At 59.7% G+C, this 27980-nt stretch overlaps 1 protein-coding gene across 9 annotated transcripts in view; it reads left to right on the forward strand.

The window, feature by feature from the left end:
* Nucleotides 1-27980, forward strand: part of CHID1 (chitinase domain containing 1) — a 42390-nt gene that overhangs the window by 7744 nt on the left and 6666 nt on the right. For 7 of the 9 annotated variants that reach the window (XR_004027583.1, XR_004027584.1, XM_030801959.1 and 4 more), the window contains 8 exons: nucleotides 50-199; nucleotides 831-963; nucleotides 2169-2213; nucleotides 3038-3144; nucleotides 3748-3809; nucleotides 8880-8972; nucleotides 18349-18450; nucleotides 19215-19370. Coding sequence is in view for 7 of the 9 variants with exons in the window: in XM_030801959.1 (XP_030657819.1) it covers nucleotides 50-199; nucleotides 831-963; nucleotides 2169-2213; nucleotides 3038-3144; nucleotides 3748-3809; nucleotides 8880-8972; nucleotides 18349-18450; nucleotides 19215-19370 (848 nt within the window). In the remaining 2 variants the exon portion in view is untranslated. The remainder of the gene's footprint in view (nucleotides 1-49; nucleotides 200-830; nucleotides 964-2168; nucleotides 2214-3037; nucleotides 3145-3747; nucleotides 3810-8879; nucleotides 8973-18348; nucleotides 18451-19214; nucleotides 19371-27980) is intronic. The other 2 variants (XM_030801958.1, XM_030801957.1) reach the window with 1 other exon arrangement.

Raw genomic sequence — 27980 nt, forward strand, 5'->3', positions numbered from 1 at the left:
ACACTGAGGACAGATGACTGAGGCTTTTCTCTCATTCCTTTTATTTCAGAGTCAGTTTTCAGATAAGCCAGTGCAAGACCGGGGTTTGGTGGTGACGGACCTCAAAGCTGAGAGCGTGGTTCTTGAGCATCGCAGCTACTGCTCGGCAAAGGCCCGGGACAGACACTTTGCTGGGGATGTACTGGGCTATGTCACTCCAGTAAGTTGGGGCCCTCACAGTGCAGAGGGAGGTCCTGAGGCTCAGGCGGGCTGCCCTGGCCCTGTGGTGGCCTCTTCTGGCCAGTCAGTGATGGGGGTCTGTGTTCTGATCTCCTGGAGCTGCCGCCGCTGTGAGGCTACGGTGGGAGAGATGCCATCCTGGAGATGTCAGAGTGTAAGGCCTTGGGGGTCTCTCCAGGGGCTTGCTGTGGTGATCTCTGTGGGTTCCCCCTGAATCCAGAGGTGGGCTCTCAGGTCGTCTGGGGTCAGGAAGTGGGTGTGCAGAGCCAACCCTGGGCCAGGGAGGGGTGGGTTCTCACACCCAGCCTCCTCTTCTCTTGCTGTTCCCAGCTGCCAGCCTGCAGCAGTGGTGTGCACTAGCTCCAGGTGGGGCTTAAGACAAGCACCAGTCACTTTTGGTGAAAGGGATGTCGTGGCCTGGGTCCCAGGCTGTGAGTCGCAGTCCAGAGTAGGAGAAGGATACCCCAGGCCAGGAGCTGATGTCAGTCCGGGCTGAGATCTGTCTACACTGGCCGGCCCTGGGCAGTTCCAGGGCCACCAGAATGACAGCACCATGGTGAGACAGGTGCTCGCTCACCTGTCCTCCGTCTGATGTCTCCATCTTTTGCCAGTGGAACAGCCATGGCTACGATGTCACCAAGGTCTTTGGGAGCAAGTTCACACAGATCTCGCCCGTCTGGCTGCAGCTAAAGAGACGTGGCCGTGAGATGTTTGAGGTCACGGGCCTCCACGACGTGGACCAAGGTTCTCATTCTTCCTGCTTGACTGTGCTTGCCCCACAGGCTGAAAAGAGTGTGAGTGCGAGAGCAGGGATGTGTGTGTGTGAGTAGGTATGTCTCTCTTTGTGGGTGTCTCTGTATGGGAGTGTGTGTGTCTCTGTGTGATTTAAGTGTGAATGTGAGTGTGTAAGTGTGAGACTGATGATGTGGGAGAGGAGAGATTGTGAGTGTGTTGAATGTGACTGTGGGTGTGGACATGTTTAAGTGTGAGACGGTGGGTGTGAGTGTGAGTGTGGTGACCGTGAGGCCCAAGCCCTCACCCCTTGGGGCCAAGCCGGGAGAGCAGGCCCATGGTGTGGGCTGGTGTGCTAAGTGGGAAGGTGAGTGGAGCAGGGCAGGCCTGGTGGAGGGGGTTTCTGAGGTGGTCGCCACTGTGGGACCCTCTGCAAGGCCAGGTTGGTGCCTCAGAGTATTCCGCCCAGCTCTGCGCATGGTCCAGGTGGCTGTGAGGGGGGCCTTCCCTTGCACTTCCGGGCTGCACACAAGGGTGTGCAGGACAGGCTCTACAATGACTCAGGTAGCCTCTGGGCAGCGAAGGGCACAGAACATTGGCTTCTCCTCTGTCCCTCTCTTAGCGATTTTCATTCAATGCCAGGGAGGAGGGTGGGGTTCAGGCGGAGGCTGCCTCCTGATGGCACATCCTGATGACGTCTGCCCGAGTTTACATGGCCGCGCCTTGCATTTGGGCTCGGACAGAGAAATGGCAGGGTAAGTGTTAGGCGGTTTTGGAGTTCCAAGAGCAGGAGTGGTTTTCCCTGACACTGAGAGAACCGTGGGGAGGTGATGGAGTGTCAGCCAGTGTCAGGGCCTGGCGGGTCTGGCCATCCCTCAGCTCGGAGAAACCTTGACCTTTCCCAGGCCCTGGGATGCAGCTGCCTGTCCCCCTGGCCGGCCACAGGCTCTGAGCTGTCCCAGCTCAGGGAGGGTAAGCTCAGAGCTGCTCTGCAGGGTCAGGAGGGGGGCCTTGGCCAGAAGGGCGGAGAGTTGGGGTCAGGAAGGGTGTGTGGAGAGCCAGCCCTGGGCCAGGGAGGGATGGGTTCTCACACCCGCCTCCCTGCCCCGCCCTTCCCATTGCATATTGTGCGGCTGCCACGTTTTCCTCCTCAGGTAGGCTGGGTCTTCCAGTTGGGCGCACGTCCCTGTGTTGACTGTCCCCTCCATGTCCCACAGGGTGGATGCGAGCTGTCAGGAAGCATGCCAAGGGCCTGCACATAGGTAAGTCCGGCAGGCCAGGAGTGGAGGCCCTGATGGCTCGACCTCCGAGGGTGGACAGGTGGGCGCTGGGGTCTCCACGTGTTCCTGATCACCCGGCTGTGCTGCTGCGGCACAGGTTACTTTGACCGCTCAGAGATGAGGCTGGCCCTGGCCTGGCATTCACAGCCCTTGGTCTGGCTGGAGTCCTGAGCTCTCCTCCCCACACAGGCTGTGGCCCTGCAAAGCCAGCATCTCCTTGGCTGGTGGCATCGCCCTCATTGTTCTCCTTCCCGTTTCTTCCTTCATTCACCTGATGAGTCCTATCAGGGCAGCTGGGGCCAAGCCCTGGGCTCGGCCTGAGGGTGATGCAACTCTGGCCCATCTGTGCCCCTGTAGCTCACGGCTGGGGAAGGGGGGACATGTGTCCCCACGTCCAGTGGCAGCCTCAGAGGCAGTGGATTAAGAGCACGGGTTGTCAAGGGAGAGACTCTGGGGGATGCTAGAAGCAGATGACAGGGCTGAGCTGGAGCAGCCAGAGTCTGTCCCAGCCTCCCTCCTGTAAGGTGGGGCCACTAGCATGCTGAGCCCTGTGGGGAGCTGGTGTTAGGGTACCAGGACTGTCAGCGTCTGCTCGCTCCCTCCCCACCACCCCTCCCTCTCTAGCCTGTGAGGCTCTGGGACATCCTCTCTGGACATGTGGCTGATCCAGGTGGCCTCCCTGCCCCTCACTGTCTGGTCTCACTTCCCTCTGGAGGCCAAGGGGATGCCCTTTTGAGGCAGCAAGCAGCAGGGGCCCTCCGGCATCTCCCAGTCACGGCCCCCGTGTGTGTCTGTTGCCCCTGCAGTTCCTCGGCTCCTGTTTGAGGACTGGACTTACGATGATTTCCGGAACGTCTTAGACAGTGAGGATGAGATAGAGGAGCTGAGCAAGACCGTGGTCCAGGTGGCAAAGGTGAGGCCTGCGTGCTGCTCCAGCCTCTGAGCACAGCCCCCCAGGTCCCGCCTGGCCATTTGGCTGGGCCTCCTGCGAGGCCTCCACTCGGCTTTTCTGGCTTCTTCCCTGGGCACCTTCTGGTGCAGCCCCCATCTTCCAGGGAAGGCAGCATCAGCCAGGCTCAGGCTGCTGTTCACTTTCTTGACCATGGGTCCACTGGAGGTCCCAGGCATGGGAGACCTGTCTGCTGGGCCAGGGTTCTTCCCTTGGGCAAAGCCCAGCTGCCTGCTACCCTCCTGGGAGGGGACCCAGCCCTGCTGGCTGCCAATATGCCTGGGCCTCGGGTCAGGGAGCTCCCAGGCCCCCGGGGTGGGGTTGAGGGAGGTGCATGGGTGGGCGGGATGCACGAGAGCACTGGCCCCTCCGCTTCTGTTTCTCTGGGACCCCCCACACTTCCTCCTTCAGACAGGCCCTTCTGGGCATACAGCCCAGGCTTGGGTCGTGCCTCGTGAGCGACCAGGCCACAACCTGACCATGTGGGCCGAGGTGGCGGGCTTCTTGTCTTTCCACCCATCCCTCCTGGGCCTCCAGGCCCTCCTTACCTGTGACTGCTTCTTTCAGAACCAGCATTTCGATGGCTTCGTGGTGGAGGTCTGGAACCAGCTGCTAAGCCAGAAGCGCGTGTGAGTGGGCACAGGTGGCGGTGGGCAGCCTCCTCCTGGCCCTGGTGTTTGAAGGAGGCTGGAGGAAAGACCAGGGGTTTGGGGAGGGCCTTCCTTCCACAGTCCCCGTGCCTGGGGTGGGGATGGGGCTGCACAAAAGATGGACACCTGCTCAGAAAAGTGGAAGCAGCCTGTGGCAGGCAGCCGGCTCTGAACGCATTGCTGCATCAGCCCTGATGCCTCTCTTGGGTGGTCAGAGGAACTCGAGGACCCTCATTCATGAGGACTTGGCAAGAGAAAGATGGCCCAGATGGTGACAGCAGGTTGAGCTTGGGCACAAGCAGAAACTCCTCACTGAGCTTCAGGGAGCCTTCCTGGGGGTGTCCCTGAGCACGGCCAGGACCCGTGGTGTGGACCGCCATGGCGGCCTCTGGGGAGTGCCCCCCAGGCCCCCAGGCTCTGCAGCACTCCACTCCACTGGTAGGCGGCCACAGCACTGCCTCACGCCTCCTTTTGCCACATCAGAGCCCAGCCCGCCCGTGACCCTCGTGGGTTCCCACTCCCTGTGGGCCACATGACCGGGAACGGAGGGAGTCATAGAAAGTGCCATGGCTCCCCCGCCTGGCCTGGACTGGACTGACCACAGCCCTGAGGAATGGCCCTTCCTTGGTCCTGCCCAAGCAGCCCTGCCAACTCACCTGAAACAGCCACCTTCCCTGTTCTGCCAAAGTGGACGACTGCCCCGCAAAAGATAGCAGGGGGACAGTACTGCTGCCCAGGATGTTGGTAGGGGGCGTCCTCGACATGCTCAGGACAGGTGGACTCCTCTCACTCCACTGGTTGCAGCGAGCAAGACTGGCGCGGTCTCCACCGCGGGTGCCTGGACAGCAGAGTCCTATGGCAGCTGTCCAGCCCTTCAGCCTTCTGTGCGAGCCGTGGGTTCTGGAATCGGATCCCCCGCCCCCACCACCTGAAATAGTTCTGGTTGTGCTTTAAGAGCCCAGGCCTGAGCTCAGGCTCCATGGTGTCCCCTGCAGCAGCCATGGCACTTTCATCCCATTGCTGCTGTGGGCAGAGGAGCTGCAGGTCCAGGCTCTGCCCACCTGGGGCAGCGTCCCCACACAGATCTTAAGCTTGAGGGAGGGAAGGGACATTGTTGAGGCAGAGCCCATGAGGGGTAGGGCAGGATTCCTGCCCAGGGGCTCAGAGGACCCTCAGCCTGGAGCCGGTACAGGCCCTGCCCCTGTGGGTGGCTCCAGCCTCTGCAGCCCCACTGCACCTCCCACTGGGCTCTGAGGGACTCACTGGCCGGGAGGCAGCAGTCCAAGGCTCTTCCCAGAACTGCTCCCAGGCCCAGGCTCCAGAAAAGCCCTGGAGTCCTGTTTCCTGGTGCCCAGACCCCACACCCTCAGCCAGCACCCCTCAGTGTGCTCCCCACTGGATCCTGGTGCCCAGACCCCACTCCCTCAGCCAGCACCCCTCAGTGTGCTCCCCCACTGGATCCTGGTGCCCAGACCCCACTCCCTCCGCCAGCACACCTCAGTGTGCTCTCCACTGGATCCTGGTGCCCAGACCCCACTCCCTCAGCCAGCACCCCTCAGTGTGCTCCCCCACTGGATGTGTCTGAGAGGCTCCTCTGTCTGGTTCCCTCCTGGGAGGCCTGGCAACAGTAGGAGGACAAGGAGCTGCGTGAAGGGAGGCTGGGAGGGGCACTGCAGTGGGGGTAAGGATGTCTGCAATGCTGTGGGGAGCCTGTTGTCTGCACAGTCCCTGAGGGGCCCCAGCTTTGCCAGAGGATCAGGTGCCTGCGTTCCTGGCTGAGGGACAATCCCAGGCCCTGCCTTGGGGGTTCCTTGCTGAGCAGTGGGCAGTGGACCCTGCTGGGGCTGACCTTCCATTACTCTCTGAGGGAAGGGGTGTCTCAGCAAGAGGCAGAGTCTGCCAGCTTCCAGCTTTCTCACTAATCCTGGGAGAGCAGTTATATTAATCAGAGATTTGCCGTAACTCATTTCCGTTTCAGAGCATTAGGTAGGCAGTGAGACGGCACCAGAGGCTCCTCAGGAGATAGCCTCATGTCTGGGGTGGAGGCTGGGGGTGCTGAGAGGCTCATTGTGTCTGGGGTGGAGGCTGTAGGTGCTGAGATAGCCTCGTGTCTGGGGTGGGAGGCTGCAGGTGCTGAGACAGCCTCCTTGTGTCTGGGGTGGAGGCTGGGGGCACTGAGACAGCCTCATGTCTGGGGTGGAGGCTGGGGATGCTGAGACAGCCTCATGTCTGGGGTGGGGGGGGGGGGGGGGGGGGGGGGGGGGCTGAGACAGCCTCGTGTCTGGGGTGGGAGGCTGGGGGCACTGAGACAGCTTCGTGTCTGGGGTGGGAGGCTGCAGGTGCTGAGACAGCCTCATGTCTGGGGTGGAGGCTGAGGGTGCTGAGACAGGCTCCTTGTGTCTGGGGTGGAGGCTGGGGGTGCTGAGACAGGTTCGTTGTGTCTGGGGTGGAGGCTGCAGGTGCTGAGACAGGCTCGTGTCTGGGGTGGAGGCTGGGGGTGCCGAGACAGCCTCATGTCTGGGGTGGAGGCTGGGGGTGCTGAAACAGCCTCGTGTCAGGGCTCCCGACGGGTCATTAACGTCAGGGTGGGAGGGCAGGAGGCAGTAGGTGGGTTGCTGAGCCGGAGTAGCTGCAGCAGGGGAGGACGGGTGGGAGCAGCCTGTGAGCAACTCGTGTCCAGGCTCCTGCAGGAAGATGGGGAGCTGCGGGAAGGTGGGGAGCTGCCAGCATGGCAGGGGCAGGCAGTATCCAGGCTCCTCAGAGCAGTTTGGCAGATTCCTTTGGGCATTCTGCTGCCTGGGAGCTGCCTGAGCACAGTCCTGCCTCCGACCACCACTTGGACCCCAGCCCCCAGTGTGCCAGGCCCAAGGCTGGGCTCAGCAGGTTCGGTCCCGTGCACTGGGCCCTGGACAGAGGCTCGGGGGCAGCTTTTCCTGCAGAGTTTGTTGGCAGTACCCTTAGAAGGGATGTTGCTGCCTCTGGTCCCTCCTGAGCTCTGGATCGGCCCCTTAACAGTTGTCCCCATGCCCAGAGGGGCTGTGTTAGGGGCGCTTGGAGCCACCAGTGCCAGCAGCTGGCAGTATGAGAGGGTCTGTCGTGAGGAGCACTCCGGGCAATGCTGCACCACTGTAGCTGCAGCTCACATCGCCTCCGGGGCCCATGTTGTCTCCTGGGGGCCTGGGTAGACCTGACTCACACCTGTCCTCCTTGAAGGCCAGCTCTGGGCCACACCGTGAGCCTGACTGTGGGTGGACACCCAGGCTCCCTAGGCCCCTCACAGAGTGGCTGGGGGCACCTTTTGGCCCTCAGGTGTGGTGTGGCCCTGGAGGAAGGCCATCCCACCACTATCCTGGGGAGCTGTGGGTACCTGCAGACAGCATAGAGCCCGCAGGCTGGGAGCCAGGCAGGAGACCCCCAGGTAGGGTCAGCTTCCCCAGGCATCTGGGCAGGGCTTACTCTGCTCACTTTGCTCTGGTGTTTCAGGGTGGGGTCAGCACCCTCCTTGACCACCACCTCTAAGTGGCGCACAGTGCGCGACAGACTCTGGTACCCACAGAGTTGTGGACACAGCTGCAGAGGCTGAGAACAGGCTGCCCAAAGACTCTGCTCCCCGCTGAGGACTGTGCCTGCGTTGCAGCCGGCAGAACTAACACCAGATGATCTGGGCCAGAGTTACCCAGGAATTGACGGGGGCTTAGCTTGGAAAATGACAGTCCCACTTGGGCCATGTCAGGGAAACAGGAGCTGCCACTATGCAGCAGTTGCACGTGCCAGGCCCTGGTCCTGGCACCATTGGGAGCACCAGGGCCTCTGGGTACTGGCTGAGGAACCATCACGTCATCCTGAACTAACCCAGTTCTCACCGAGCCCCACAGAGGCTTGTGCTGGAGCGGGGTGGGACCTGGGGCCACCAGGGGCCGGCTCCTGCCCCACCCTCAGTCCTCCTGTCATCCCCTAAGGGGTGGGTCTCCTCCCCAGATGGGGCTGCTCCCAGGGGCCTGCAGCGTGAGAGTGACAGTCTCCTATATGCGGTAACAGCCAGAGCCTGCCCAGTGTGGACGCATCACCCTGAAACCCAGCTTTGCAGCAGCATGTGCTGCAGGCCAGTTTCTGCAGAGGCCACCTGCAGGGTAGACTCATGGGCACCAGCGTGTGCACACAGCTGGCTTGGTCCTGACAGCTGCTCCTAGGCCATGCTAGGAGGGAGGCTAGTGCCATCCTTTGGGGAACACAGCCTGCTCCGAGATGCTCCTGCCTCCTCCACCTCCAGGGGCCAGAGGAGGCCTAACTACTGCTCCCTGTCTCCTGCCCTGCCCGGTGCCCTGCCCTCTCCTTCCCCTGAGCTACACCCGGCAGGTGGGGCCCTTGGAGTGCCCTGCAGCCGCCCTCGGGTCAGTGTCCTGGGCCGGCTGGGGGCCTTTTTCCACCTCGTGTGTCCTTTTTTTTTTGAGACGGAGTCATGCTCTTTAGCCCAGGCTGGAGTGCAATGGTGCGATCTCAGCTCACTGCAACCTCCAGGGTTCAAGCGATTCTCCCATCTCAGCCTTCTGAGTGGCTCGGATTACAGGCACGTGCCACCACACCCTGCTAATTTTTGTGTTTTTAGAAGAGGCGGGGTTTCGCCATGTTGGCCAAGCTGATCTGACCTCAAGTGATCCGCCCATCTCAGCCTCCCAAGGTGCTGGGATTACCGGCGTGAGCCACCGTGCCCAGCCTTTTTTTTTTTTTTTTTTAAACCTGCCATGTCTTTAGGTGTCTGAAGTGTGACGTGGACACGTGGGGCCGTCTCTGGTGGTTTGAGCCCCTCTTTCTGGGGGTTCCTGGGGTACTGCACAGGCTCCCACTCTAGGGGGCCATTGGGGCATGAGACAGTGTTGTTGGGGCTACATCCAGAGATGGATAGGAGGTTCCCACGAAGGGACCCGCCTGCCCTGCTGCAGGGTGTCAGGCCGGGGACCAGCCCCACCCCTCCCTGAGGCAGTGGGTATCAGAACCCTGGGAGAGGCCTCAGTGCCAGGCGCTGCTGACCCCACCTCTCGGTTCTTGCAGGGGCCTCATCCACATGCTCACCCACCTGGCCGAGGCTCTGCACCAGGCCCGGCTGCTGGCCCTCCTGGTCATCCCGCCTGCCATCACCCCCGGGTAAGTGCTGCTCTTGAAGTGTGGGGGTGGCTGTGGAGGGCTCTGGGGTCGGGGGCAGCCAGTGCAGCGTGTCGGCCAAGGGCCCAGGCTCTCCTGCTCAACACCCAAACCTCATCCCGTCTGTATAGAGGCTTCAGCTGCCACACACACTCTGTGCCCCTGTGCTGGGCACAGAGAAGGCTCCAAGTCAGCACATGAGTCCCAGGGGCAGACCTGGGGGCCAAGTGGACAGAAGCAGGCTGGGTTGGGGAGTCACCGAGCCCAGGCAGAGCTGGCTTGGCTGGGGGCACCCCAAGGTGTCGAGGCAGAAGTCCCAGGGCTCTGCCCAGGGCAGCCCCTCAGGCAGACACTGGGCTTCCCGGCCCGCCACTCTGGAAAGCTGCCAGCCCTCTGCACTTCTGCAGCCTTCTCTCCCTCCTGGGGCAGAGAGGTGACTGTGGGCCACTCGCCGTGTGTGGTTGGGTGCACCCCCAAACCCGAGGTTGGCTAGAGGGACTCACAGAAGAGCCAGTTTGTGCTCACAGGAGGCTGCCACCCTGCAGATGCCTGTCCCAGCGCAGGCCGGCCATGCCCTCAGGGTAGCACCCCGGCTAAGCAGGCAGCTTGGTGGCCTCCTTCACAGCCTGGAGGCCGCTGAGGGCCCTTTGCATGGTCAACTGACTTTTCTCTCCAAGCTTTCCAGGGCTCTCCGCTGATCAGTGTGGGCTGCAGCCGGGCAAGGCAGCGCTGGGACAGACACGGCAGCATGTCCTACAGACCAGGTTTCAGACCTGTGCCCCTGGTCCTGCTGTTGTGGCCAGGTTCCTCCCCTGGAGCTGGGGCAGGCTGTGCTTAGACCCTTCTGGCTCCCAGCACAATGCAGTTGCTAGTTCCTGGTGGGCTCAGACTGACCCTTTGATGGAAGACCCTGGAAAGTGGAAAGCAGAAGGGGTGCTGCGGGCTGAGCCCTGGGGGCTGCTTCCTGCATGGCCTGAGCCTCTTGCACACGTACCTAGCATTGTGCAGACAGAACTCCCTTTGCCTGTGACCAGGCGTTGGGGGTCCCGTCCCAGACCGAGCCCTGGGGAGCCTCCTGTCTGCACTGCTGTGTGCCTTGGCCCCTCCCTCTCCCTCATGTGCCAATTGGGCTGACCTGTGGGTGGTGCTGGTGTGGGGGGGCCTGGCTGTGCCTCGGCGGTTCTGCTTCTGTAGTCCAGCAATCTCAGCCTCCCCGGCAATAACGGGCCCAAGTCCAGGGCTGGGGTCTCACCTGTGTCCCAGGTTTGAGGCCCCCACGCTGCATTTTTTTCTTTTCTTTTCTTTTCTTTTTTTTTTTTTTTTGAGACAGAGTCTTGCTCTGTCGCCCAGGCTGGAGTGCAGTGGCGCAATCTCGGCTCACTGCAAGCTCCGCCTCCCGGGTTCACGCCATTCTCCTGCCTCAGCCTCTCTGAGTAGCTGGGACTACAGGCGCCCGCCACCACGCCCGGCTAATTTTTTGTATTTTTAGTAGAGACGGGGTTTCACCGTGGTCTCGATCTCCTGACCTTGTGATCCGCCCGCCTCGGCCTCCCAAAGTGCTGGGATTACAAGCGTGAGCCACCGCGCCCAGCCCTCTTTTTTTTTTTTTTTTTTTTTTTTTGAGATAGAATCTCACTCTGTCACCCAGGCTGGAGTGCAGTGGTGCGATCTTATCTCACTGCAACATCTGCCTCCCAGGCTCAAGTGATTCCCCACCTCAGCCTCCTGAGTAGCTGGGACCACACTCACATGCCACCGCACCCAGCTAATATGTGTATTTTTTTTTTTTTTTTTTTTTGTAGAAATGAGGTTTCGCCATGTTGCCCAGGCTGGTCTTGAACTCCTGGGCTCAAGTGATCGTCCCACCTCGGCCTCCCAAGCCAGCGTGGCCAGCCTTTTCCGATGTGAGACACTAATGTCTGACCTGTGTTCCCAGGGTTTGCAGGAGGCTGGTAGGGGCTGGCTGTGAGGACACTCCCTTCCTGAGCTGACAGCACCTGTCTCCGGGGGTGGGCTGGGAGAAAATGCCTCGGGGCGGCAGAGACTCCTTGTCCAGAGGCCATGGGTGTGGCCACCTCTGTGAGGCACCCATTTCTTTTTTTTTTTTTTTTTGAGACAGAGTCTGGCTCTGTCCCCCAGGCTGGAGTGCAGTGGCACCATCTCGGCTCACTGCAAGCTCCGCCTCCCAGGTTCACGCCATTCTCCCGCCTCAGCCTCCCGAGTAGCTGGGACTACAGGCGCCCGCCACCTCGCCCAGCTAATTTTTTTTGTAGTTTTAGTAGAGACAGGGTTTCACCATGTTGGCCAGGATGGTCTCGAACTCCTGACCTCGTGATCCGCCCACCTCAGCCTCCCAAAGTGCTGGGATTACAGGCTTGAGCCACCGCGCCCAGCCGAGGCACCGATTTCATGGGGCTCCCAGGTTGCCCTTTGTGCTTAGGGGAGCTGCAGAAGCAGCCATCGGTGGGGACCAGCTCAGGAGCCCAGGGCAGTTCTTGAGGCTGGGGCAGAGGACCAGGTGCCTGTCTTCTGCTGGTGGCAGCCTCTGCCTGAGCTTCTGGCCCTAGGCAGGAAGTGGGCAGTTGGAGCTGGGCCAGGTCCCTGCCCCTCACCCCACAGCAACCAAAACTCACAACTCCATTTGCATGGCGCTGGTGGGGGTTGCAGCTGTAGGGTGGGACGCACGCCAGGGCTGTGGGCACTGTGACCAGGCTGGGGGCGGGGCCAAGGCCTGCGGTGGGGGTCCCCAGGGAAGTGGGACCCAGCTGGGCGGAGGGCTGGGCACTGCTGTTGTGCGCCCGCTTAACTGGAGCGCGGGGCTGTGCCCTCCCAGTCGGTGGGGCCGGTGAAGGTGCTGAGGCTCCCGTGGGTTCTCCCGAGACTATGGCTGCACCCCCAGAGGTGAGGAGGGCTGTTTTATCATCTGTGTTTATCCTACCCCCCCCATCCCACTCTGAGGGAAGAGCAGCCACTGCAGAGAAGCCTCATAAATCCCTGTCCCTGGCGCTTTTGCAGCAGAATGTAATTATGCTTGTCATTCAGCTCACAAGAGCTACGCTGCCTACACGCAGGCTCTCTCTTTCCAGGGGCGCTGTCCGTGGAACAATGGCCCTGGGAGAGAGGTCTGCGTGCTGCAGGGAGGGGCACCTCTAGTCGCCAAATGCAAATTTATCATGTCCTTTGTCAGCAGACAGAGGCAGCCCTAACTCAGCTGCCACAGACCCCAGGGTGTCTGGTCCTGGAACCGAGCACTCTGCTGACCTCCAGCCCTGCTCCCATGGTCACAGTCTCAGCAATTGAGGACACCCAGGGGCAAAGCCACAGCGTAAACCCCATAGGCCAGTGGGACCAGCAGGCTGTCCCCAGGTGCCCATGTGGTGGTGCCGTCATTAACATGGGAGCAGAACCCTTGGGTCAGTCTCTAGTTGGCCCCTTGTGTTTTCTGGGTATCCTTAGCTACTGGGACCCCTTCGGGTCCAGGGAGCTGACCTCAGGAACCCAGGAAGGGCTGGTTTCCTTCCTGGGCCCTGCTGGCGCTGTTGCTGGCCTTGTCAGTGGTCCACTCTGAGGTGGGTGGGGCCACGACCCTGGCCGCCATCTCCAAGCCCCATGGTTTAGGGCAGGCCATCACTGTATGCAGAGCCTGACTCAGCAGTCAGAGAAAGGTAACGCATGGGGGCGCCATCACCGGCTCCCCAGCAAGCACGTTTGCACAGAGGCCCCTGCTCCCATCGCCCACCTGCCTCTTGCTTGCAGCCTCGGGGGATGGGGCAGGCCGCGTGCTGGCAGCGTGTGTTGAGGCCTCTGTGGGGGACTGTAGGCACCCCGTGCAGTGTGGACGGGCCGAGGTCCAGGCTGAGGTCGGGCCCCAAAGGGCTGAAGGGTGCTGACCAGCCAGTCAGAGAACGGGCTAGGCCTGCAGGCTGATGGACAGTAGAGCAGCCATCGTGAGGGGGTGAGGATGCCGGCAGCAGCAGACGGGCCAGGCGACCCAAGGCCATGGGGCACAGGTTCAGAAATCTCTGACAGGTGGGCAGAGGGGGAGGGGAGCTGTGGGTGGAGGAACAGCTGTGGGCACTGGCTGCTGGGGGCAGATGCCCTGAGCGTGGGAGGTTGCAGGGACAGTGATGCCAGCATCTGTTAAGGTTGGGGAAAGGTATTCCCTTGGACTGCTGTGGGGCCTGACAGTGATGCCACCATCTCTGTTAGGGTTGGGGACTGACATTCCCTCAGGGCTGCTGTGGGGCCTGGCTCTGCAGGTGGCAACTATAGGGCCAGGCAGTGTGGCTGGCAGGGACTAGGGACCATAGGCCAAGGCCACGCCTTCCTCACATTCAGCCTGGAGGGAGGTCAGCTGAATGGAGGTCAGAGACTACGGCTCTCCCCTGCCGGGCGGCTGGAAGATAAGAGTCTAGGGAGAGATGGAGGCTAGGCCCACAGGGTCTGGTAGCTGGAGTGCAGGAGCAGGGAAGAGATGGGCCCACCTCAGCAGATGGCGGCGGGAGGGGTTGACGTGGAGCCGACGTTCCTTTTGCCTGGTGTCAACTGCAGTGATGCAGATGTCACCCAGAGATGGCAGGTGGTCGGCCGAGGGAAGAGGGGACATCTGCCCCGTGGGCCCAGTGTCAGGACCAAGGTGGGTGGGTGGGGGTTTCAGGGAGGTCGCAGGTAGAACGTGAGAGTCGTGCTGTGCTGGAGGGATGGTGTGGGTACATGGCAGGAGACTGTGGGTTCACTCGTGTCACCATCTCCCCTCGGATCTGGGAGGACGCTGTTCTGGAGGCCGCAGCCACCCCGGCCTCTGGCAGCTGTGGGGTCCACGTGGCTGGAGGGACCTGGTCAGGCCCCAGCCTAGGATTGTTCAGTGTGAGGCAGCCAGCTGGGCAGTGCACCCCCAGGGCCCTGGGGCACAGAGCGGCCTATCTCAGCACCAAGCCAGAGTAGGGGCAGCCCGGGAAGAGCAGAGCGCGTCCAGCCGTCTGGAAGGGGAGGGGCACTGGTGCTAGTGTGGGCCCGGGGTCCGGTCGAGGCCGAGTGGGCACTCACCTTGCATGCCGCTGCCTGCATGGGGCCCACCCAGGACATGGCGTTTGGACAGCGGGCAGCTGGCTGTGATGAGCTCCTTTTCCTTCTTTCCTTCCTCCCGGGGCTTTCATTCCTCAGAAATGAATTCACAACATGGTGTTTTCGGTGTGAGCAGTAATTCCTGTTCATCAGAAGTCACGCTGCGTCTAATCCGTGACAAGCTGTTACCTCATCACTCAGCTGTGGCGATCCCCTCTTGTCCGGGCGCCACGGGGCATGGAGACAAATGGCTCCACTGCCAGCTCTCGCATGTGTCTGGGTGAAGGACACAGGCTGGGGAGGACACCTGGCAGTGGCCCCTTTGCAGTGTTTCTTGTGGGTAGGAGGAGGTCCACATTCCCGGGTGGTCCCCAGGGCCAGCGCCAGGTGAGGGGTGGCAGGACCGGGGGCACAGGCCTTGTGCCCTCCCCTCTCTCTCCCACTGATCACCACCATGAGCTGCTTCTGCCTCTGGATGGGGCCTGCTTTGTTCCCTCGTGTTGTGTTACCACCCTTGAAAGTGTGAGGACCATTCCTAGCCTGTGGCCGTGGTTGGTGCCCGGCTGTAGCAGAGTTTTTGGGTCAGTGGGCGGCTGCGTGAGCCCTGAAGGGAAAATGCAAGCTGTGCCACATGCATGTCACATGTCAGCATGCTGCACTGAGGGACGCGGTGTGGAGCCACGTCCCTTGGCAGGACTGCCCCTTCCTGCTTGGGGATGTCGTGGGCTGCATTTCTGGTGGACGCATGGGGGGCATTCGTGGTTTCTGTGCCACATTCTGTAGCTGGTGGGAGCCAGATCCTGGACACATGGCCTCACCTACCAAGGCCTTGTGGAGTGAAGCCAGCTCTGCCAGGAGTGCCTGGTGCGGCCAAGGCCATGGGGTGGTGGAAGGCACGGCACCCACGAGAGGGACGGGGTGTTGCAGCACCGTGGGTGTGGGGGAGGCACACAAGCCCGGCTCACGGCAGGACCCCACATGTCTGATAGCAGTGTTTGAAGGGGGACTGGGTGCTCGGAAGGGCATCATGGGCACAGGGGAGGGGTTGGACTGTGGGACAGGCCCCTGCAGAGTAGAAACTGCGGCTGACAGGGCTGCCATGAGATTGGCAAAGGAGGAGCCAAAGGGACAGGCAGTCATGCCGGCCATGGTCCTAGGTGCAGCAAAGGCCCAAGTTAGAAGCAGAACCGTGGGGCACGTGAGAGGAAGGAGTGACTCTGAGAGACACAGACAACTCTGACCAGGATGTGGGCGCATCAGAAGATGCCACAAAGGAGCGAGAAGACCAGCCTTTCGCCAGGAGGAGCGATGCCGCCCACGCCACTGACCAAGAGCACATGACCACCTGAGAGAGCTAGAGGGAGAGAAAATGTGAACACGGTGGTGGGAAAGCAGCGACGGGCTTCGTGTGGAGGTGTGCGCCTGTGATGCCAGCATTTGGGGAGGCTGAGGCGGGAGGATCTCTTGAGCCCAGGAGTTTGAGACCAGCCTGGGCAACATAGTGAGCCTCATCTTTACAAAAAATTTAAAAATTAGCTGGACATGGTGGCACCTGTAGTCCCAGCTACTCGGAAGGCTGAGGGGAGGAGCTTGAGCTCAAGAGGTCTTGAGGCTGTAGTGAGCCGAGATTTTGCCATTGCACTCCAGCCTGGACAACAGCAAGACCCTGTCTCAAAAACAGAAGAAAAGAAAGAAAGAAAGAAAGCAACAAAGACCCCAGAGAAAAGCGGGCAGGAGACCTGGACTCTGAACCACGAGAGGCCACAGCGGATGCGTGCATGGAGCTGACGGGCAGGCCAGGAGACGCTCAATCACGTTATTCATGAGAGAAGCGCAAATGAAAGCCACGGGGAGATCGCGGCTCAGGAGCAGCCAGGCTGGGGTGGAACCGACGCAGCCAACGCTGCCTGGCATCTGCCGCCAGGACCTGAGTGCTGCGGGGCTGTGAGCCGGGGGGTCTGTGTGGGAGGGGCCAAGGGGCTGCCTGGGACCGACCTGGAGAGGCACTGGCAAGCCCGAAGCCCGCCTTCCGGCAAGGCCTCTTCCTGGTGCAGTCGGCACCTTTTTGCTGCATCCTCACAAGGCAGAGAGCAGTGGTGTCCTTCTCATAGGGACACTAACTCCACCCTGTGGCCTGTCATCATGGCCTCATCTAGCTCTAACCACCTCCTAAAGGCCCCATCTCCAGAAACCATCGCATCAGTGGTTAGGGCTTGTGGGGACACAAGCACCCTGTCCACAGCGAGACCGATTCATTGATTGTCCTGCTCTGTTGCCCAGGCTGGAGTGAACATAACCATTTGTGGGGACACAAGCACTCTGTCCACAGCGAGACCGATTCATTGATTGTCTTGCTCTTGCCCAGGCTGGAGTGCAGTGGCATAATCAGTGCTCACAGCAGCTTCCGCCTCCTGGGCTCAAGTCATCCTCTCACCTCAGCCCCCCAAGTAGCTGGGACTACAGGCACACACCACCACACTCGACTAATTTTTTAATTTTTTTTGCGGAGACAGAGTCTTGCTGTGTTCCCCAGGCTGGACTCCAACTCCTGGGCTCAAGAGATCGACCTGCCTCAGCCTCCCCACATGCTGGGATTACAGGTGTGAGCCATCACACTCAGCCATTTTTCTTTTTTGAATCAACTAAAAAAGGCAAGAGGATTGTTTGAGCCCAGAAGTTCAAGGCTGTAGCGAGATAGGATCGTGCCGCTGCACTCCAGCCTGGGTGACATAGAGACCCCATCTCAAAAATAAAAAAGACATGACTTTGGGTGTCGGTGAGAGGACCTGGGTGGAGGCCTCGGCCCAGAGGGAGGTTGCAGGGCAGGAAGGGTCCAGTGGACAACTGGATTTGGGGCTGAGGTCTTAGGGGCACCTGGCTATAGAGAGGGGCCCAGGCACTTGAGGGAGGCCACTGGGAATGATGGGCATAGCGCTGGGAGGTGTTTGTCGGGGATCCAGGGAGGCTAACCGTGCCTGAGCGGTGGGGCTGGCAGGCATCAGGAAAAGAGGTCGGGGCTGAGGGGACCATGGATGATGCTCCACGTACCTGCAGGCCGGGACAGCCCGGGGCGGACAGACTCTGGGGCCTGGGCCTCTCATCGTGCCCAGCAGAGGAGGAAGGCCAGACCTTGGTCCTGGTAGACTCAGGGCAGGGGCTAGGATAAAACTGCACATCTGGAGAGGGGCTCCTCAGACCTGCCAGGTGGGTCCGGGGATCTGCAGGAGGCGTCTTGGGCCCTCAAGGCCGTGACAGAAGCCCCAGCACTGAGGCCCTTGGCGTGGTCCAGATTTGGGAGCCCAGTGACCCTTCAGCAGAGGATGGGTCACAACTGAGGGAGATCAGGGCCCACAGCCTCACTGCCTCACAGGGACCCCCCCTCACTTCGGTGCATGCTGGTCCTCTGGCCACATCTCCCATGCTGTTGTCCTGTGTCCTGCTGCCGTGGGGGCCCTCGGCCCCCTCAGTGTTGACCTTCGTGTACTGCTCCCGTCTCCCCTTGGCTTACAGATCTGAGTGTGGAGGGGCCGTAGGCCAGCGCCCACCTCTCCCTGGGCCAGGTGGGAAGGCTGCCCCAAGAGACACTAGTCTCCTGTGGATCTAGGTCAGGAAAGACCAGGTCCCCGAGGGAAGGGCTGCCGTCCAGAGATGGCCCAGGGGCCAGGCAGACAGAACAGGGCCTCTTTTTCCGCAGTGCCCATGCCACAGGTGTCCACAGCCGACCACCTGCCCTGGTGCCCCTTCCCCCATGCTGGGGAATGTGCCACACAGCCTTGCTCCATCCCTGGGAGCCAAGCACTTGTCCTTCCCATCTACCTACTGAGGTTCAGTGAGGGCTTTGGAGAGCCTGCCTGGGCTTGAGGGCTGCGTCCCAGGAGCTGGCTCTGCTTTCAGGGAGGCTTTGGTACAGACCCCAGGAGGAGACGCTCCTGGGAGCCTGGATCAGTCACTTCCATCTCAGCGACCCCAGTCTCGGCAGTGGCCCATCCTCTTAGCCACTCGCCACTGACCTTGCTCCTCCATGGGCAGCCCTGGCCCAGGTCTCCCTGCCGTTAGGTCTGTCATTCTCAGCTGTACCCTGGTCTCAGGCCTCTGGGCCCCCATGACCACATCCCCCTGTGTCTCCCAGCCCCCAGCCTCTGTGGCCCCAACCAAGCTGCAGGCTGTCCCCATCCCAGGAGGACACTTTTCCCCTTGGGAAAAGTGACCCAAGTCCCCTACAGCCAGCTTGCTCTCACCCCAGCTGAACCGCAGCTGGGGAAGGGGCTTCAGGCAGGGCATAGCAGCCTGAGGTGGCTGCACCTGTCTGTTGCAGGACTGACCAGCTGGGCATGTTCACGCACAAGGAGTTTGAGCAGCTGGCCCCCGTGCTGGATGGTTTCAGCCTCATGACCTACGACTACTCCACAGCGCATCAGTGAGTGTGGGCTTGGGGGGGCTCCTGGGCGCAGCAGACTCCACAGCACAGCAGTGAGTGTGGACCTGGGGGGCTCCTGGGCATAGCTGACGCCCTCTTGCCTGTGGTTCTGTGCACAAGGCCACCTGCTGAGCCTGGACGCCCACCTGAGGGAAGCCAGTGGCACTGCACCTGCCCCATGCCCTGTGGTGGTCACGTGGGTGGGGCTCTGCCTCTGGTGGAGCTGGGTCACGGGTGGGGCACAGGCACAGTCCTGCTGCTGCCTGATGCCGCCCTGTCCTCCTTAGCCTGAGCCACACTGTTGTGGGAGGGCTGCATGACACAGGCACAGGCAGGGAGACTGCAGGAAGGATGCCCAGAAGGCCTCGTGTCTGCTGACCTCCTTCCCACTGTGTCATGAGGACTCCTGCCCATGGCTGTGGGGTGGGGGCCGCACATGAGTGCCTGGCCCTGGATGTGGTGTCCCTCATGGGCCTGCTCTGCTGACAGCCCTTTATGATGGGTGATCCTGGCCCTGGACGTGCCTCATGGGGCCGTTCTGCTGACAGCCCTTTCTGATGGGTGATCCTGGCCCTGGATGTGACATCCCTCATGGGCCCACTCTGCTGACAGGCCTTTCTGATGGGTCACTTCTGTTCTTTACAACTCTCTAGAGGCATCAGCCGCAGCATGGGGAGGATGCACCCCTCGATGGAGGGCCCCAGTGATGTCTCAGGTGCGGGGCCCTCCCTGTTGCTGAAACTCGCTCACCCCTTGCCCTGCAGGCCTGGCCCTAATGCACCCCTGTCCTGGGTTCGAGCCTGCGTCCAGGTCCTGGACCCCAAGTCCAAGTGGCGAAGCAAAATCCTCCTGGGGCTGAACTTCTATGGTATGGACTACGCGACCTCCAAGGATGCCCGTGAGCCTGTTGTCGGGGCCAGGTGAGCCAAGGGCTGTCCCTGCCGTGCTGAAGGTGTCACTGGGTGTGGGTGGGTGTGGGTGTAAGGAGACGGAGTGATGGGGAGGGTCCCGGTCCCCTGGGGCTTGTGCCCCACAGAGTCAGAGATAGAGGCTGGGCCAGGAGCCGGTTCTGCTTGGTGCCCACCCCACCGCAGCCGCCACTGTGGTCGCCACCCACGACACCGCCACGTTAGCTGTCCCCACATCTGCGCGAGGCTGGGACTGAGGCTTCCCCCACCTGTCATCCTTGCCCCACAGCACACAGGCTGGGCCTGGGCCTCCTGGGTTGAATGCTCCTCCTCGTCTCCTCTGCCCGGGAGTAATTTCCTGCTTTGTGTGTTCTTGGTGTGCTCTGCGAGTGTGGTTTCTTGTTGGCATTACTTTACTTCATTTCTGGAGGACATTTTTCCTGACTGTAGAATTCTGGCTGTCGGTTTTTTCGCCGGCACCTTAAGCATGTTGCTGCCCTCTCACTCGGACGGCGTTTCACCGCCACCTCTTTCTCCTGCCTGTGTTGCTGTCCTCCCTGCTCTTAGGACTATCTTGTGTTTATGGCTGGTTTTGAACAATTTGATTGACATGTCTTCGTTTCCCTTTTGCACAGTGTTCATGGAGCCTCTTGAATCTGTTCACTTGCACTTCTGGCAAATTTGGAAAATGTGGGGCCAAATTCTTCAAATATTTTTTCTGTTTCTCTCTTCTGTCCTCTCGTTTGGAGACCACAAACACTAGATCCATTGAATTTGTCCCACAGCTCACGAATACACCTTTTACCTTTTGGAATTCTTTTTTTTTTGAGACGGAGTCTCGCTTTGTTGCCCAGGCTGGAGTGTAGTGGCGCAATCTCGGCTCACTGCCGAGAAAGGGTTCACGCCTTCTCCTGCCTCAGCCTTCTGAGTAGCTGGGACTACAGGCGTCCGCCACCACACCCAGCTAATTTTTGTATATTTAGTAGAGATGGGATTTCACCGCGTTAGCCAGGATGGTCTCAATCTCCTGACCTCGTGATCCACCTGCCTCGGACCCCCAAAGTGCTGGTATTACAGGTGTGAGCCACCGCACTGGGCCGGGATTCCTTTTTCTCTGTTTTCGTTTTTTTTTTTCGGGGGGAGGGGGACAGGGTCTCACTCTGTCGTCCAGGCTGCAATGCACTGGTGTGATCATAGCTCACTGCAGCCTCAACCTCCTGGGCTGAAGCCATCCTCCCACCTCAGCCTCGCAAATAGCTGGGACCACAGGTGCATGCCACTATACCCTGCTAATTTTTGTATTTTTTTGTAGAGACAGGGCTTTGCCATGTTGTCGAGGCTGGTCTCAAATTCCTAGGCTCAAGCAATCCTCCTGCCTCAGCCTCCCGAAGTGCTGGGATGACGGGTGAGCCCCGCGCCTGGCCTGATCATTTCTCTTGCTGTGCCCAACCTGCCGTTAATCCCATCCTCCCTGAGCCCGACGTGGTCATTTTTCTCACTACCCAACCTGCCGTTAATCTCATCCAGCGCTTTTGTCACCTCATGCTGTAATTCAATTTTCTTTATTTTTTATGACATGGGGTCTCACTATGTTGCCTAGGCTCAAGTGATCCTCCTGCCTCAGTCTCCCAAAGTGCTGCGATGACAGGGGCGAGCCACCGAGCCCGGTCAACATGTTACAATTCTCTAGAGGCTTGCTTGGGGTCCCCTTTACGTCTTCCATGTCTCTACTAAACTTTTGCAGATTGGGATTCAGTTGTAGTAACTGCTGAGTGCCCGTGTCTGCTGGTTCTGATATCGGGGTCGGCTTCAGGAGGCTGCTTTTCCTCCTTGTTTGGGGTCCTATTATGCTGCCTTCCTGTGGGCCTGGTACTCTTGGGTTGATGCCTCAGGCATTGTGAATTTTACCATGTTGCATGCTGGGTGTTTCAGCGTTTTTATAAATCATCTTAATCTTTGCTCCGGGTGCAGTTCAGTTTCTTAGAAACAGTTTTAGCTGCTCACTTTTCTGGAGAACCTGGTCCTTTTTGTGGAGGCCTCGGCTGTCGTCTTTATGAGTCGTTGCAGGTCCCCCCCAGGCCTGCCCTCCGTGAGGGGTGTGTGCGTGTGTCAGCCCAGGCAGGTGAGCTGAGGCCAGGCCATCACCCCTGATTCCTCCTGGTCGGCTGTGGGGAGGGGCAGAGGTAACCTGCTGGATTCGCGGGTCTTGAGGGTGGTGGCAGTGGGTAGAGGAGTATGTTGGGGCAGTGTTCCCTGCCCGGCCTCCAGGGGTGCCCTCTGAGCCCCTCCACAGCAGATGTCAGGTGGGCCACGTTGCAAGACCTGGGTCGTGTGTGGTGGTCCCCTTAGGGAGGCTTTCCCCCGACACTCTACATGCACACTTCTCTCTGTCCACATGGCTGGTCCTGGGGTCCAGCACAGGCCTGGGCTCCCGCTGTTGTTCTCTGGCTCCTGGCCCTGGGTGTGCTCTGGGTCGCTGAGCAGGGCCTGACGTTGCTGCGGGGGCGGACACGAGGGGGTGCTGGCGTCTTCTCACCCACATCTTACCCAGTGAGTCATCCAGCCACACACTGAGACACGCGGGGCTCCACACGGGCGAGGGCGATGCCCCAAGGCCCCTGGCTCGTTTAGGTCCCCTGCTCCTGCTGAGATGGGGCACGGGTCAGTCACTGGGTGCCAGCTCTCATGTTCCTGCAATGCAGAGTGAGGGGCCTGGCCGCCCTGTCTGCCCAACTGTCTGTTCTTTCAGTCGGGACCGCTCTGTGCTCCTGTGTGTGCTGCACCCTCCCCCACCATGGCCCTCCTTTGACGCTGGGAATCCCTGGAAGGCTCTGGAAGCATAGCTCATGTCTCCCACCTTACCACATCCCTGACATGGTGCCTGGTTCTGGGACATTTGGGTGGAGCCAGGTACAGAGCTTGGGCTCCCAGCCCAGGATCCCCTGTGCAAAGCAAGAGGCCTCCCCGTGCACAGAGCCCTGACTCAGCTCCAGCTGTGGGCTCTGCTTACCCAGGCCTTCAGGGAAGCCTCACTTCTGGTTGGGCTTTTGAAAGGGAAACAGGTGTTGGCCTTGAGTTGCCACCGCACTAGTCTTCAAGGGTAACAAAGTGCCACAGATGGGGCAGCTGAAATAACAGCTTCGTCTCAGTCCTGGGGGCTGGAGGTGGGAGATGAGATGAAGGTGCCGTCAAGGTTGGGTCAGCTCCTCCCAGGGCCTCTCTCCTCGGCTGGTAGATAACTGCCTTCTCCATGTGTCCTCACAAGGTGCTGTGTGTGCCTGCGTGTGTCCTTTCCCAGGGCCTCTCTCCTTGGCTGGTCAATACTGCCTACTCCCTGTGTCCTCACAAGGTTCCATGTGCGCCTGTGTCCTCTTCTCCTCTTCTTATAAGACACCAGTCATGTTGCATTACAGCCCACCCTTGTGATGGCATTTTAACTTAATCATGTCTTGAAAGACTTTCTTGGTGTAGGCTCAGGCCTGTAGTCCTAGCTACTCAGGAGGCTGAGGCAGGAGGGTCACTGGAGCCCAGGAGTTCAAGGTCAGCCTGGGCAACATGGTGAGACCCTAACTCTACAAAAGAAAAAGAATAAGGCAGGCGGATTACAAAGTCAGGAGTTCAAGACCAGCCTGGCCAGCATAGTGAAACCCCATCTCTACTAAAAATACAAAAAATTAGTCGGGCGTGGCTGGGCACCGTGGCTTACGCCTGTAATCCCAGCACTTTGGGAGGCCGAAGCAGGCAGATCACGAGGTCAGGAGATCGAGACCATCCTGGCTAACACGGTGAAACCCCGTCTCTACTAAAAAATACAAAAAATTAGCCGGGCATGGTGGAGGGCACCTGTAGTCCCAGCTATTTGGGAGGCTGAGGCAGAAGAATGGCGTGAACCCTGGAGGCGGAGCTTGCAGTGAGCCGAGATTGCGCCACTGCACTCCAGCCTGGGTGACAGAGTGTGACTTCGTCTCAAAAAAAAGAAAAAAAAATTAGCCAGGTGTGGTGGCGAGCTACTCGGGAGGCCTGTAATTCCAGCTACTTGGGAGGCTGAGACAGGAGAATTGCTTGGACCCGGGAGGCAGAGGTTGCAGTGAGCAGAGATTGCGCCATTGCACTCCAGCCTGGGCAACAGTGCAAGACTCTGTCTCAAAAAAACAAAAGAATAAAAAAGACTATTTCTCCAAATATAGTGCTACTCTGAGGCACTGGGGATTAGGACTTGTGTTAGTTCATTTTCTGTTGCTTATAACAGAATACCTGAAACTGAGTACTTTATAAAGAAAAGGAATTTTTTTTTTTTGAGACAGAATTTCACTCTTGTTACCCAGGCTGGAGTGCAATGGTGCGATCTTGGGTCACAGTAACCTCCGCCTCCCAGGTTCAAGCAGTTCTTCTGCCTCAGCCTCCCGAGTAGCTCGAATTACAGGCATGTGCCACCACGGTTTTGTTTTGTTTTGTTTGGTTTGTTTTTTTGAGATGGAGTCAGCAGGCTGGAGTGCAGTGGTGTGATCTCAGCTCACTGCAACCTCTACCTCCTGTGTTCAAGCGATTGTCCTGCCTCAGCCTCCCGAGTAGCTGGGACTACAGGCACGTGCCACCACGCCCAGCTAATTTTTATATTTTTAGTAGAGACAGGGTTTTGCTATGTCGGCCAGGCTGGTCTCAAACTCCTGATCCCAAGTGATCCACCCAGCTCGGCTTCCCAAAGTGCTGGGATTACAGATGTGAGCCATTGCACCCATACAGGAATTTATTTCTTATAGAGGCTGAGAAGTCCGAGGTCCGTGGCCACTTCTGTGAGAGCGTTCTTGCTGGTGGGGACTCCGAAGAGTCCGGAGGCAGTGCAGGGTGTCTGTGGTACAGGGTCTGAGCGAGCTGCCCAGGCCGCCTTCCTCTTCTTAGAAAGCCACAGTCCCATGCCCATGGTCACCCACTGGTCCATTAACCCACTAGTCCATGAATGGATTAATCTGTTCACCAGGGCCCTCATGACCCAGTCACCTTCTACAGGCCCTGCCTCCCAACAGTGTCACCTTCTAAAGGCCCCGCCTTCCCACAGTGCCGCCTTCTAAATGCCCTGCCTCCCCAAAGTGCAACAGTGGGGATTACATTTCAGTGTGAATTTTGCAGAGAACATTCAAGACGTCACACACTTCACCCTGTGGATTTTAGGGGAACAGCTCAGCCCATTACACCATCTGAGGGTGAAGAGTTAGGGCTCACTCACTGCACAAGAGCCTGGGTCAGGTCACACAAGGCATCAGTGTGGCTTGGCACAACGGCTCACACCGGTAATCCCAGCACGTTGTGGGGCCAAGGCAGGAGGATTGCTTGAGCCCAGGGGTTCAAGACCTTCTGTGCAAAATAGAGAGACCCTGTCATTACAAATAGTGTAAAAAACAATTAGCTGGTATGGTGGTGCACACCTGTGGTCCCAGCTACTCCGGAGGCTGAGGAATGCCTGAGCTGTGGAGGTGGAGGCTGCACTCCAGTCTGGGCTCCAGAGCCAGACCCTGTCTCCAAAACAACGAAAGCCTTTAGCAGCCTCCCCTGGGCAGCTGCACCCACCCATGATTGTTCTGAGAATTGGCTAGGGGGTTTGGAGTCAAGGAATTCTGATTACAAAGGTGTGTACGTGAGTGTATGGGGGTGTATGCCCTTAGGCCCCCCACCTTTGCACAAGTTGGGGTCTGGGTGCACCCAGTCAGGAAAGAAAGGCACTGCTTCTGGGTCCTCACTCCCAGTTGAGAAGTCCCCTCCTCATCTGCCCTCCTCACCCACCCAAAGTGCCCTTGTTGATAACCCCTGGGCCTGAGTGGCACAGAGGAGGGGTGTGGGCACCTGGCGGGCTCCAGCCTGGATGCAGGACTACTTGAAGGGAGCAGGCCATGGGGAGATCTGGGTCTCAGGGGCTCCTAGAGTGCTGTCCCCACGTCCCAACTTGGGTGGCCAGTAGCTCTTGCCCTGTCTGTCCCTGCCCAGAGACCTTGGCCAGGGCAGCAGCACAGATGCCAGTTCAGCAGGGCCACCTCCCGCAAGGCTGGAATAAATAACCAGCTGCCAAGACTCGCTCACACGTGCATCCTCACAGCTGCCGAGCCGGCCGAGAGAGTGCTGACGCTGCACAGCCGTGGCTCCTGCCTCAAGGGTATGGCAGGGAGGGCGCCCTCACGCTAGTCCAAGGGGGACACTGGCAAGGATCATAGGCAGAGGCATCCCTGCTGCTGGGAGTGTGATGCCTGACAGCCACCAGAGTCTTCCCTGGGTGGGTTCCTGGCTCTCAACTGTGCCAGAGTCCCCTCTACGAGTGGACGGCACTCCTGCCTCTGCCTGAATGTCTGCGCGGTGGAGGGGCCGTGTTTGCAGCTCCTCAGAACATTCTTCCTGACCCCGGTTCTGCCCCGGTGGTGTCCGGCCCCTCCCTGAGCCCCGACCTCCCTCTCAGCTGCACTGTTCCTCTGCACCCCGTAGTCCTGCCTTGGACAGGTGGCATCCACTCTGGACACCAAATCCAGCCCAAGGGCTCACTGCCTGCAATGTGCACAGGGTGAGATGGGCCACCCATTGTGGCGTGTCCTGTGGGTCCTGCCTATCTGTTCTAGAAGCTGGGGCTCTTCTCCCCGGCCCTTTCTCAAGGCTTATCTGTCCTTGCATCTGTGCCAGCTCCTGCTGAGCTCTGGTGACATCAGCTCAGACGCCTCTTCTCACCCTCTGTTCTCGCCTTGTGTTGGCACCAAATTTCTGCTTTTGTAGCTGAAATCTCACTTATTAGCTGCGGCCACGCTAAAGAGCAGACAGCCCCCGGCCTCACGTGCCCCCACACACCACGTGCGGCGCCTGCCACCCACACCAGCCAGTCATCCAGCCCCAGCCTTGTCGCTCCTCCAGCCTGTACTGTGTCCTCTGCAGAGTGGAGCCCATCATTCCTTCGTCCGTCTGTCACCCCCCAGGGGACGTCTGGGAGGCCGGCAGCCGCAGGGATTGAATCTTAGGCACGTGGCCCTCATCACTGCTGTGGCGTCCTTTGCTGCCACGACTCAGTGGACCTAGGCGTTTTCCTCCCCTCTATCTTGTGAATCTTTTACTGTGAGACTCTTCAAGCATAAAAATGCATAGAATGGTGTGGCGAGCCCCTCATGGCCACCCCAATACTTGACTCCCTCGGCCTCATGTGGCGCCAAGAGTTTCAGCAACCCCAACCCCGATCCCCGGCCTCATGCTCACCTTGTTCTCCCAACACCCCAGCGCTCTCTGATAGCCAGTGACAAGGAGCCAGGTCTCCGCCATGCCCGGGGCCCTCAGTGTCTACAGCTTGTGCCTCTGGGAGCCTTGGCAGACTAGCAGCAGCTCCTGAGCACATCCCCAAAGGGGCCAGGTGCAGGGACTGGCTAGCATGTACCTGCGGGCCCAGCCACGCCCATCTCCACGAGAGGGAGACGGCAAGCCCTAGGGCTTCTGGTCAGGACATTGCTGGATCCCATATTTCAGACAGGACAGCCCCGAAGAAGGATGGCCACCCACCGAGGAGGGCTGTCTGGTTGAACTCAAGCTCTGAGAGGCGATTGAAACCTGTGAAGATAGGAGCACCTGGCCTGGGGTTTCAGTGTCTGCAGGGTGGGCTTGGGGAGGGCCAGCCATCAGCTATGTCCTCCCTTCAGGAGGGGCCTGGGCCTGGCGTTGGGGGCTTCACCATTGCCCACAGCAGCTCTGGCCCTGGGTGGAGCCTGCAAGCCCCTCCTCCCACCAGCCAGAAGCAGCTGCACTCCCTTGGACCCGTTCCTTGGAGCTGGCTGCAGAGCCCTGTGGGGGCTCCTGAGGGGTCCTAGGAAGCGGTTCTCTCGACACACAATCCTGAGGCCAGAGCCGGGCCTCATGCACTTTTCCCTGCAGGAAGCTGTGCACTGCCAGGCTGTGTCTTCTGCCTGCTGCCTCCAGGACACGGAATCGTTTCCTAATGGTGGCTCAGGGCGGCTCACAGCATACCATGACTGCTATACCTTTGGAGCCAGTACAGCCCTAGCAGCCAGTCAGTCAAGTCCAAGGGGTGCTGCGTGTGGTGACTCACGCCTGTAATCATAACAGATTGGGAGGCCGAGGTGGGAGGATCACTTGAGGCCAGAAGTTTGAAACCAGCTTGGGCCACATAGCAAGACCCCCATCTCTACAAAAATGTTAAGTTAGCAGGGTGTGGTGTTGCACACCTGTAGTCCCGGCCACTCAGGAGGCTGAGGCGGGAGGATTGCTTGAGCCTTGGAGGTCCAGGCTGCAGTGCGCTATGATCACACCATTGCATTCCAGTCTCCGTGACAGAGCAAGACGCTATCTCTTTTTGTTTTGGAGATGGAGTTTCACTCTTGTCACCCAGTCTGGAGTGCAGTGGCTTGATTTCAGCTCACCATAGCCTCCACCTCCCAGGTTCAAGTGATTCTCCTGCCTCAGCCTCCCAAGTAGCTGGGACTACAGGTGTGTGCCACCATGCCTGGCTAATTTTTTGTATTTTTAGTAGAGACGGGGTTTCACCATGTTGGCCAGGCTGGTCTCGAACTCCTGACCTCAGGTGATCCGCCTGCCTCGGCCTCCCAAAGTGCTGGGATTCCAGGTGTGGGCCACTGTGCCCGGCCCCCT

Source organism: Nomascus leucogenys, chromosome 21 (assembly GCF_006542625.1).
Source record: "Nomascus leucogenys isolate Asia chromosome 21, Asia_NLE_v1, whole genome shotgun sequence".
NCBI lineage: Eukaryota > Metazoa > Chordata > Mammalia > Primates > Hylobatidae > Nomascus > Nomascus leucogenys.